General features: G+C 52.1%; 1 protein-coding gene across 3 annotated transcripts in view; it reads right to left on the minus strand.

Annotated features, from left to right (window-relative positions):
• The window catches only part of CSMD2 (CUB and Sushi multiple domains 2), a 259895-nt gene that overhangs the window by 24955 nt on the left and 222738 nt on the right, over window positions 1-12202 (minus strand). For all 3 annotated transcript variants that reach the window (XM_057403460.1, XM_057403458.1, XM_057403459.1), the window contains 6 exons: window positions 7537-7722; window positions 7059-7253; window positions 5466-5639; window positions 4600-4773; window positions 1689-1862; window positions 627-815 (listed from right to left, as the gene is read on the minus strand). In XM_057403460.1, coding sequence (XP_057259443.1) covers window positions 627-815; window positions 1689-1862; window positions 4600-4773; window positions 5466-5639; window positions 7059-7253; window positions 7537-7722 — 1092 coding nt within the window. The remainder of the gene's footprint in view (window positions 1-626; window positions 816-1688; window positions 1863-4599; window positions 4774-5465; window positions 5640-7058; window positions 7254-7536; window positions 7723-12202) is intronic.

Here is a 12202-nt window from a genome sequence, read left to right on the forward strand (position 1 = left end):
GCATGGACCGGGTATTATCACCACAAGTATTTCCTGTCTTTGTATCCTACTGGAACTACCCCTTAAGCCAAGCCATCACCCAGAACCTCCCAATTCTCTGCAAACCCCAGTGGCAGAAAGGGCCAGGATACTGTAAGAAAGGGGGAAAAATGCAGAGCAAGGGCCAGGAAGCAAATCCTCTTCAGTACCTGCTCTGCAGCAGAGCAAAGCTGCATTTATTTCACTGTCACATGCTCATTTCCCTCCCCTAAAGCCTTGGGGATGGGCGGGTGTATGGGAACTCAGCCGTGCCCTGTCCTCAGGGTAACAGCATGCAGCTCCCCCTGAAGGAGCGCTGCGGAAGTTCTGCTGCCCCTATCCCCCCCCAGTACTGTCACTGGAGCTGAACAGAACCAGTAAAAACTCGGTGGGAGCTGAGGGAACCATCTCTAACAGCGTTTCTTCCCTCAGACCACAAACTTTCCTTCTGCGGGCAGGATCCACAGGCCGTTGATGCTGACGGAAGGATTCCCATGGATTTCAAAGGGCTCTGGATCCAGACTTCTCACATAAGGGTCCAGCTAAGCATCAGAGAACTACATGGGATGAAAAGCTGTGGTGGATGGGAATTATTCCAAAGAACTTACAAAGACACTGTGGGAGGGCACGGTCCCAAGTGCCATCCCCCTGACAGGTAAGGACATGAGTACCCAACAAGTAATATCCATGGCTGCACTGATATGAGACAGTTGTTCCAAAGCTGAATCTGTGAGGACCACTCGGCTGCACTTGCCGGATGCTGTTTTCCAGGTGCCCGGGGTCAGTACAGTTTATGACTGCAAACAAACAACAAAAAAAATACAAAACAAAGGGTGTAACAAAGAACAAGGGATTCTCCAAAAATGAGCAGGCAAAGGGGAAAACTGCAAAGCACATTCCACAAGTGAAGGGGCTGCTCAGCAGCAGAGCCCTGCTCTCTGGCCCCAAACTGGGACTTGCAAGTTAGGAATAACTGATTTCTTGACTGACACAGCAACAGTATCGAGAGATACTGGATTGGAGTACAGAGGGAGGGAGTGCAGGGAGGGAATCTGGCAAGTGAACTGGAGTGCTAACACCAATGGAAGCAGTAGGGCAGCCCAGAAGGTGAAAGGGCTCTGCACAAAGAGCATGGTGTTTGCTTTGAGTGAACTGGTTACCAGTGTGACCTCTGCTAAGGGTCTGGCCTGACAGCCTTGTGTCCTCCTCACTTATAACACTCACTTGGAGGATGAAACCCTTTACTATGAGGGTGGTGAGGCACCAATACACATTGCCCAGAGAAGCTGTGGCTGCCCCATCCCTGGCAGTGCTCAAGGCCAGGTTGGACACAGGGGCTTGGAGCAAGCTGCTCTAGTGGAAGGGGTCCCTGCCCGTGGCTGGGCTTGGAGCTGGAGGAGCTTTAAGGTCCCTTCCAACACAAACAAGTCTGGGATTCTACACACAGCTGAGCAGGGTCCAGTAACAGCTCTGAGTAAAGCCCACAGGATAATCGTGCTTGTTGCATAAGATTTACACAGGCCACAGAGCTCAAACATCATCTGTACATCCCTGAGGAACCACGACATTTGCTTTACATGGATTTACAACAGTGTCAAGCAGGACTTTAGAAACCCAGAGTAACCAAGAGAGTTCACTGTGCCCCATCCAGGGCAGAGGCACACACTCACCACGACAGGCGGGCAGGCTGCTGCTCCACTGTCCATTGGCCAAGCACTGGGACTGAGATGCTCCTTCCAGGCGGTACCCAGTGTTGCACACAAACTTGGCCACATCATTCAGGTTGAACTGGTTCCCCTGGGTCAAGCCATTGGCAGGGTTGCCAGGGTGGCCACAAGTGATGGCTACAATTAAAAACCAGAGATATTATGTTTTTTGTCTGGATTATCTATTGGAAATAATTCCCATGAAATGGGATCATCCCCCCCAATCAACCCTGAAACTCACACCAACCAAGGATTTGTGGCCAGCTCTGTTGGAATACTGAATCAAGTTGAGAGCAGATACCTTTGTTCATTTTACTGGCATAAGAAATTCCCTGAACCACTCTAAGCAGCTGAGTGCCAGCATCCTACTGACTTAGACTGTAAATCCCTAGAGCTCCTCTTCAAAAACCCCAGCTACTGCCATTAATCTAGTGCCTTACATTACCCTGGGCATCACACAGAGTGATGAAACCTGATGTCTTCTTCCCTCTCCCTAGCGTAAGTCGGATGTATGCTCACTGCAGTATAAAGTAACACCTGCAGGAACAGCTAAGAGAGAGGAAAAATATGAGAAAAACCAGGTTTCCTGCAGATGGCCTAAAAAGCGTCAATCTTCTTGCTTTAAGTTTGCAGAACTTTGGGGAAAACCCTTTATTTCTAAATCCCTGAAATAAGGGGTTTGTGTAGTTCTTGTTTCTGTGGTTGATGTGAGTGTGGGTCAGCGACAAGGTAGAGGGTGAAAGGGAACTGGTCTAAGCTGCTCTGACATCACTCAGGGATGGTGCAGAGGCAAAGGCTGGAGCAGCAGTAAGCACGGGCAAGAAGGAAATTCACAGTGGTTTTGCCTGGGCTGCTCTGCTGGCACCTGGGAAGAGATGGGTGATGCAGGGAGGATGCAGCCCCTGCCATGAGCGAAGCCCAGAGACCTTTGCAGCGAGTTCCACTGCACACAGGAGAAGTCAGGACACGCCACGCAGAGATTCTTGGCTGCTTAAGGAATGTGACATCTTCTGACAGCAGAGGACAAAGCAATATTGATCACTGCCACGCTGAAATAGGGTAATGGTCCATCAGTGGAAGTCCAGCAGCTCCGCTGTACAGCTGCCAAAGCCAGGAGCTAGAGGGAAAGATGTAATTCCCACAGAAGATCCATAACACATTTGACTGCCAGGGCTGGACTGTACCACAGGGATGGGAATTTATTCCTCATGCAAGCTGGTGACAGGTACAGGTCTGAAACACATGAAGCGCTCCAGCCTTTCGGTGCTGCAGGAAGCAGACGTCAAACTCTTCGAGGTGCTTCTAAATATGGTTATACATGCTTTGAAATAGGTGATGGATTCTGTCCCAGAAAAAAAGGCTCCCCACAGCTGGCATGGACCAAAAAGGCCCATTCACACAGAGGAAGCAACTGTAGCAGGCTTAAAGAGAAAATAGCAGGACAATAGGAAATGATAATGTGCTAACACACAGTGTCCTGAGCTGCTTCAGAAGCAATAAAGCCTCCAGGCATCTAATTTCAAAGCCCAACAGTGCTCTGCTTTAATGACATGAAATTTATGTTATCCATAAGGCCTAACGTAGCGCAGTAACTTCAAGGGCAGCTGCTGCACATGAGACACCTCCACACATCTCTGCACAAAAGCTTGGTGGGCTTCAGGTACCCGAGCCAGGAGCCAGCACAAAGCAGAGCCAAGCAAAGGAACCTGTTCTGGTTCAGCTGTCAGAAGACAGATACAGATGAGCAACATTCACTGCCTTGGTTCTAATGGGTTTGGTCCCTCCCAAAAGAAACAAGATGAGCCATGCAAATGGATGTTTAGAAAATCCTGCATTTCCATCAATCTGCCTGTCAGCAGGAGGGACCCATCACTATGATTTCCTGATCCAAGGTTACTGTGTATATAGGCAGGAAAAAGTGAATTGATTTTTTTTTCAACAGAGCATCCTCAGACATGAGAGTAAATTCAAACCTCCCGACGGACCCAGAGCCAGCCTTTCCAATAATTCTTTTCCTAAAAAGCTTGTGCAGAATCACAGACATCCTCCAAGTTCTGGAGTCCCTGCTAACCTTGATGAGTTAAGTCTGTGTGTTATTTTTAGGCTGGAATCTGTGTATTCATTGATCGGTCATTCTGCACTTTGTATCCTGCTGTTACTATTGTGCCTCAGCACATAAAGCTCTAAACCAGACAGGAGAGATTGGAAGCAAACAGCTGGAGAATCATGATACAAAATGCATGGATTGTACCGTCCAGTGATAGGAAGATGCTTAAACTTATTAACACCTAAATGCACCAGAGACTTACTTCATTAGCTCATTTAGTGGAAGGATAATGAGCAGGTTGTACAAGGTGACTGGCGATCAGAGGAGGAGAGAGACAGACGCGCAGAGCACGGGTCTCAGAACAGTGACTGTGCAGTGCTTGGTGGGGCTACATCTGCCTTCAACCTCCCCTCACCCTGATAAAGGATGGTCTCCTCAGACACCAGACCTTCCACTGGGCTCAGCTGCCCAGAGAAGCTGTGGCTGCCCCATCCCTGGCAGTGCTCAAGGCCAGGTTGGACACAGGGGCTTGGAGCAAGCTGCTCCAGTGGAAGGGGTCCCTGCCCGTGGCAGGGGCTGGAGCTGGAGGAGCTTTAAGGTCCCTTCAACCCAAACCATTCTATGCTGGAAAACAGGAAAGAGAAGTGGAATTCAAAAAGCAGAGGAAAAAAGTAAAGCAGCCAAAGCTGCAGCGCTGCCACTGCAGCACGCTCACTGCGTGCGTGCAGGGCGACCCAGCACAGCCCGGCTGTGCAGACCCTCAACATCTTTACACGCGCTCGTCCTCTGGCCGCCGCCAGGGCTATAGGAACGGGACAACGTACTTACGCACACAGACAGGCGTCTTCCCGGACCAGCGGTGGTCCTGCTGGCAGATCCGCACCGACATGCCGATGAGGCGGAAGCCGGGGTTGCACTGATAGACCACGCTGCCGCGGTAGTTGTAGTTCTCGCCATTGATCTGCCCGTTGACGATGGGACTGGGGACGCCGCAGTGCCCCGCTGCAGGAGGCAGACAGGAGTCACCAGAGCTTGCTCCTGAAGGCATCGCACGCCACCCGGAGCCCGAGCTCCAGGCTCCGCACTTACAGACGAAACCGGAGCAGCAGCAGAAACAACAAAGCATTCTTAAAGCTCTTCGGTCTCAGAACACCTCACATTACTGAGCACGTAAGGAATCAGTCTGCTGCCTTATTGTATCTACTTCGGGGTTGTTTAGTCTGGAGAAGAGAAGGCCCACGGGGAGACCTTACTGCTCACTACAAGTGCCTGACAGGAGGTTGTAGTGAGATGGGGTTTGGTCCCTTCTCGCAGGTAACAAGCGACAGGACAACAGGAAACAGCCTCAAGCTGTGCCAGGGCAGGTTTAGACTGGACATTATAACAGTCTCTTCACCGAGAGGGTGCTCAGGCATCAGAACAGGCTGCCCAGGGCAGGGCTGGAGTCACTGCCCCTTGAAGTGGGGCAGGGTAGATGATGCCCTTAGTGACATGGTTTAGTGGTGGCCTTGGCAGTGCTGGACTTGATGATCTTAAAGGTGCTTCCAACCTGCTCGATTTTATGATTCTACAGCTTCAGTAGCGCTGAGTCCTCACTCAGCTTCCTTCTTGAATCAGCACCTAAAATCCCTACTCCCTCTCAAAGCACAGCCAAGACTCCTTCCCACCCACCATCCCGGATCCTCCACACGTACCCAGACATCTCACTTCTGCTCCACTCCAGAGCCCGTTGGCCATGCACTCCCGCACCCGGGAGCCCACCAGGGTGTAGCCGGTGTTGCAGGAGAAGATGGCTGTGGCCCCGTAGCTGGTCAGCGTGCCAATCTTGTTCCCGTTCGGGGGGGTCGGCAGGTCTCCACAGGAGATAACTGGGAGAGACCCAAAGCACAGGACGTGAGGGCAGGCAGGGAGCTGTGGTTTTTATAGAGCAATGCACTCAGTGACACCACCACAATTACTACCCAAGTCAGAGAGGGGTAGGAAAGCTTACCAAACAGTTACATGGATAATCAGCCCGGAGGTCTTCCCACAGGAAGTTTTTAACACGGGAATATTCCTATTACTAATCCATTGCTGGATACAGGCAGGAAGCCTGACTTCCCGCAGAGCCACAAACGGCGCAGGATCTCCAACCAGAAACTGGAACACCAGCACTGGCTACCCAGCTTTGTGTCACACCATGATTTGTAGGACAGAGACCAGAGCCACAGAGGGCACCCCCCCGACCCCTGGTTTGTGGGTGCAGCTGGAGCCTGGCAAGGAGCTCCTGCAGGTGCAGCTCCCAGCCACAAACTCCAGCTCATTATTTTATCTACCTTAAAGCCCTGCAAACCCTCCGGAGCTTTTGCACTCAGCAAGAAATCAAGGGGCTCACGCTGGGTGCTTCTGACCCCAGCGCATTGCCAAGATCCTGTCGGCTGAATTTAGGTGGCAATAACACTGAAGAAATACAACGAGGTCAGGCTCGTGCTCCTGGAGCTGCCTGAAGAGCTTAGCAGGGGTAAAACTACATCTGTCACTGAAGTCAGCACTTGCATCTCTAGAAACAAAAGGAGGCAGGAGGGAAGGGAGAGCTGCCATTCTGGAGGAGAACCTTCCTGTCTCTATTGGCATTTAGAGAGAAAAAACTTCCACCTTTGACAAGAGATCCAAAGCACAGCGGTCACGTCAGAAGAACTGAGGGAGCTGCTTGTTTGCCAAGAGTGTGTTTGATTTACAGGTGACACTGTTACCCTTAAACTTGGCATTTGCATAAAACTGCAAGAGGTCAGGTTTTAAATCAGAGTTCTTCATTTCATTTCTTAAAAGCAAACTTCAGAGCATCTGGCAGCAGTGACAGGTGAGCTGCTGGGACCCGACAGCAACAGAGGAGCTGGTGTGCTGGAGCTCTTGCAGAACTGTTTATCACAGAATCCCAGCCTGGTTTGTGCTGGAAGGGACCTTAAAGCTCATCCAGTTCCAACCCCTGCAGATTTCTTGTCAGCCCCTTTGGGCACTGGACGCTGCTCTAAGGTCTCCCTGGAGCTTTCTCTTCTCCAGGCTGAACAAGCTCAACTCTGGTTTAGATTCTTGGTTTAAGAACTCCCTGCATCCAAACTCTCTCCTACCAGTGCAGCTCTGCAGCCATGCTCTCAGATGCTGCCAAGAGTGGCCAGGGCTGGGATGTGTTTGCAAGCCAACAGCAGGGCTTGCACACCCCCCGGAGGGTGAAGAGAAACCCCATCCCCTGCCAGGCACCATGTGAAGGCGCCTGCCCCAGTGCAGCTCCTGAGCTTCACGGCTCTTACTTTTACAGGTTGGCATCGGTTCTCCTATGCTCCACTTCCCGTTGGCTTGGCACTTGATGACCCGCTGGCCCGTGTAGTAGTACCCAGGGTCACAGATGAGCATTAGCTGGGCGTTGTAGTGGTACTGGATCTCGTAGGTGAGCCGCCACCGGCCATGCTCAACTGCAATGCTGTTGATATCGGGACAGGTGACAGCTAAAAACCAGATGTGGTGAGTCAGGGAAAAGAAATGAGACAGAAAGAGGTTAATAGGTGTTTGACTCCAGGGACTGGGGCATTTCAGCAGGGGAGCTGGCTTTTTAACAAGGGGGCCAGCATTAGCATCTCTGTTAGAGGTGGGAAGCCAAGACACCATGAGAGGGGACATCAGACAAAACCTGGTGCAACCGTGAGGCAAAGCTGTCATGCCAGAGCTGGAAGATGTTAATAAAGGGATCTCCCAAGCTCCCCGTGGGACCGCAGCACTGCACACACTCACCTACACACTGAGGGGGCTGGTTGCTGTTACTCCACTGCCCCTCCTGCAGGCACTCGGCGCTGGGCTCCTGCCCGGGCTGCAGCTGGAAGCCCTGGTTGCAGTGGTACACGGCTCTGGTACCCACGGTGTACTCCTTGCCGAAGACAACGCCGTTCCTCGGGGCTCTGGGAACTCCACAGGAGAGAGCTGGGAAGGAGGAGAGTTTAGAAAACCAGTGCTGAGAGATCAGTCAGCTCCCAGGTTTACCACGGATTTGGGGAAGCCAGATCCCAAACTCTCCTGTTTACGAAAGCTCCAGCCCCCAGTGAGCCCCAGAAGCTGCAGTGAATGCCCATTTCCACAGAGGATCAGATTTTCAACTCTTGTCAGTGGGGTCACAGCAAAGCCAATGCTGAGCACCAGTTTCTACTGGAAGAGACCCTGGCTTGTCCTTTCTATAATACCTGTAACACAAAATCCACCAACACAGCATCCAGACGTTCTCACACAGAGATAACGGATTAGACAGCAATAACATTTTGTATTTACATCCCACAGCAGCAACAACCTGAAACCCTTTCCAGCAGCACTTTTGGATTACGTAAGGCAGCAAATTGTGTAATTACGTTGTGGCAGAAGGAAAGCTAAATTTAGCCTTGGGCTGAGAAGGTAAGGGGGAGGGAATTCAGGGGAAGCAACTGATGAACAGGCACGATGCCAAACGCCTGCTCAAGATGGCAGCACTTAGGAGGAGATGCTCTGCACCAGTGCTGCTGAAAGCCTCAGTTCTGCAGGCAGGAGAGGATCAAACTGGGCAGAACAGGTCACAGACAGGGACAGGCAGGTCACAGAAAGATGAGCAACAGCCAAGTACAGAGAGCTCAGGAGCACGCTCGTCTGTGCTGCAAGAGTTCCACGAAATGAGACACGTCCTTTTACCCTCTTCTCCACGTCTGGGAACAGCAGTGCCTGGAGTCTGTCACTCAAATCTGTTTTCCAGCATTCAGGAGAGCTGGGAAATCAACCCCAGACCTGGGGCTCCAAAAGCACCACGCAGGCTCCCACCCCTCTCCGAGGCTTGCGGCTTGGGCTGGAGAGGCACGGGGTGGCAAAGGGGAAGGAGCAGCCTGGACCTGTGAAGCTGCCACTGTGAGACTGCCAGCCTGGGGGCTGCCAACAGCCTCTGTGGGGCACCGAGATGAGCAAAGCAGCGATTTGGAGGCCAGCACCTACTCCAAACAGCTGTCTGCATTCAGAACTGCTCTGGAGGAAATGCACTCCTTCCTGGAGCAACCCACGCTGCTCCCACTCCACTTCTGCATGAACCGGCGGCTGAGCCTATGTCTCCTGAGCCACACGCTGACACTTGAACACACGTTCACCTTCCTGTTATTCCCTCTCCACACAAATGAGGGCTAGAAACCCAGCAACCTTAGAAAAGTGACCTTCTGGTGACATGGATCCCACTGAGGGCTGAAAAGGAGAGACCTGTGAGCAGCACCAGCACAACCTCCAGAGCTTTCTACGACTCAAGGTCCAAGATGCTTTCATCCCACTCCTGCTCCAAGAGTCGGCCAGAGCCCCAGCCTGGAGCACAATTACACAGCCCCTCGCAGATGCTGGTGTTGCTAATAGGTGTGAGTAATTCAGCAGGCTCGTATGAGCACAACCAGGCATATCCCTGGTTGAAATGATAATCACATGTATGTCACTTCATTGAGCTAAGGAGCTTGGCAAATCTCTCTCCAAGGCTGGGTGTCTAGACAAGCAGCCACGCTGAATACCAATTTCATTCAGAGGCAAAGAGGGGGCCTGGGGAGCCCTACCCTGTCACTTCCCTCCAGCCATGCTCCGATGATTTCCTGATGTTGCATCCAACCAAAAGGGCTGGTAGGAAAGCTGCTCCCTTCCCATGCCGCTGCCCCACAAAGCCTTCCCCATCCCCTGCTGCAGCCTGATGCGTCGCCACAGGCACCGAGGCACCGAGACTGAAAGCTGGAGCCATGGGTGCTGGGGCCTCTGCCACCCTGCACCCACGGCAGGATCCTTCCTTCCCTGCAGATCCGACACCCTTGAGCAGAATGTGGCACTAGTAAGTTTGTATTTACAGAGCCCTGCACAAAGCAGAACAGCCTCATTTCTGGGGTGGCAATAAACTTGACATCTGCTCCAAAGAGCATTTCTGAGGCTCCAGCTGCAGGTACCGCCATCCACCAGGACCAGAGACCATGAAAGAGTTGTTCCAGGGAAAAGCAAGCCAGCATTTGGCTTGGAGAGACCCATGGAGAGTGTGGTCCAGGGGAAAAGGCGAAGGAGCACTTAATGGTACAAAACTCTGTCTGCAGGAGGATGATGTGTTTGGAAAAGGAACAGAGGCTATGCAAGCAAATCTGCAGCTGGGATTCCAAAAACAAAGCAGCTTAAAAATAGGCAGCAGAGACAGAAAAGGCGTATTAGATCATCTTGTGTTCTCCCTCATTGTGCCAACGCAAGATTGTTCCCTGCAGAATATTCTCTGCTGCTCCCACAAATGTCAGCTAGGACGGAGCACGTAGTAAAGATTATTCAGAGGGGATGGGGAAGAGGATTATGTCCTGGCAGAAAGGAGCGATGGGAAATGCCATTTAACGGGACCACATGTCTGCAGGCATCCCAGCTCCCCTCCTGACTCTATGAGCAATTTACGCAGTTACAGAGCGAGTTCCCAAACCTCTGCCACGCGTTCCCGGCCACCACAAAGGATGAGAAATTGAGCACAGCCCAGGACCAAAGGTTGCCAGTTGGCTTTGGGAGCAGCGGGGGGCATAAAGAGGATGCTGGATTCCATGCAGCTGTACTGCTCTACGAGCAGAGCCAGCCCTGGCTACCGGAGGCCGGGGGGGGGAGCTGCTCTGCCGTGAAATCCCCGACAGCTCCAGCTCGCTGCCACTCGCCCGATTCCATCCCGAAGCCCTTGGTAAGCACGGGCCAGTGTTAAGATTCCTGATGCAAATACAGGGAAACAGAAGAGGAGGTGACTTGCCCAAAGGGGCTGGCTCAGCCTCAGGATCTAACGTGACCCAGCAAGCTCTGCTTCCACTCTTCCAGAGGAACCTCAGCACCAAGATCCTGACCAAGCTGCCCCATGTGGTCAGTGAGGACACACACACTGCTCCAAAGCGGAAACCGGTGTGAACTGGCCCCCAGGTTCTTCCTGTGTTGGCAACTGCTCTGGAGTGGCACCAGACTGTGCCCGTCGAGCTCCTGACATGTCACAGGTTCAGCTGGACCAGAACAGCGCTGGGTGGGTTTAGTGCTTCTCATGCAGATCCCATGGGAAAGCCTCTTCCCACCCCCCCCATCCCACAGGAAAGGCCTGCGGTGCTCAGCATTCCCAGGCCAGGTAGGGACAAGCCACAGATGGTCTGGCTCCAGCTCCCTCCCTGGTGCCTCAGGAACTAGTGCTCAGGGACTCATTTCTGCTTTGAATCATTCTGTCTGGTGATACCTCATCCAAGCACATCCCCTCTCTTACCTCCTCCCCACCTCTGTGTTTCAAACCCATTCCCCACATGCCACTATACCTCTTGGAAGTGAATATTGATTTTGGAGCTGAACACAGGCCCCCGGTGGCATTCCAGCACACCAGGACAGTAAAGACCTAGCAGCATTTGTACCTATTCCTGATTACAGGATTTTCCTTAAAAAGAAGCATTACATCAGAGAAATTCCCTGCACTGGGCTAAGGATTCGGGAGGCACAGTTGCCATGACAGCCCCTCGCTCCCGCAGGTCTTGCTGTGTGCTTCATCTGCTCATTCCAGTGCTCGGTGTTTGTCCCCCTCCACGTTATCACAGAATCACTACTGGAGCTTGTGCCCAGCTTCCCAGTTTCCCCTTGCAATGGGGCTGGGTGGCAGGTCCCTGGTTTACTGCTTTCCACTCACCTCTAAATAAATACAGCCTTGAGAGGGCTCCAAACGGATATAAGCACCCACAGCACAAACCCACCCATTAGAGGCAGGACCGCTTCCACCCCTGTGCAACTTCCAAAGAGATGAAGCGATTCAGGAGCACAGAAAGGAGTTTTTCAAGGCTTTTTGGTGCCTCCCACACTAAATAATCCTGCTTTTCCTTACAGCTTGCACTGAACAACAATAAAGAAACTGCAATGAGACTGCCTATGCTGTCTCTGTTCCCTGGCCAGTTTCCAGGGAAGTCAATGCAATATTAATCCCCAGCACTCGGTCCCCTTGGAACACAGATGAATGTTCAAAGACATTGAATGGCTTCAGCAGAATAAAGATGGGCATTTTATCAACACAAATGAACAGGGAGGACTGGCGGATTGAGAAGGTGCACTCAGAAAGTGAAAGCAGTGAGGGAGAAGAACAGCGTGGAAGCAAAGCCCCTGGGGCACGGAGCCCTGTCCTCCCCGCTCCCACGCCTGGAAGGAGCCCTGTGCTAGGTCTGATATGTCACGAAGATCACAGCTCATTAGGAGGACATGTGGAAAGAACAGCCCTGTGCCTTCATCTTAGATGAAGCCAATGGAAACGAGGCACCATGTGAATGCTGAGAAACTTCTCATCCCCTATTGACACGTGCAGACCTAAGAGGGCACTTCCAGAAATACCAAATGAAATTCCAGTCACTAAACCCCAGCAGGAGCCGTGCTCCCGCCAGCCTTTCCAGGCTCTTCCAAGCAA

Source organism: Pezoporus wallicus, unplaced genomic scaffold (assembly GCF_028554395.1).
Source record: "Pezoporus wallicus isolate ANWC-B61680 ecotype Strahan unplaced genomic scaffold, APGP_CSIRO_Pwel_v1 contig_8232, whole genome shotgun sequence".
Classification (NCBI taxonomy): Eukaryota; Metazoa; Chordata; class Aves; order Psittaciformes; family Psittacidae; genus Pezoporus; species Pezoporus wallicus.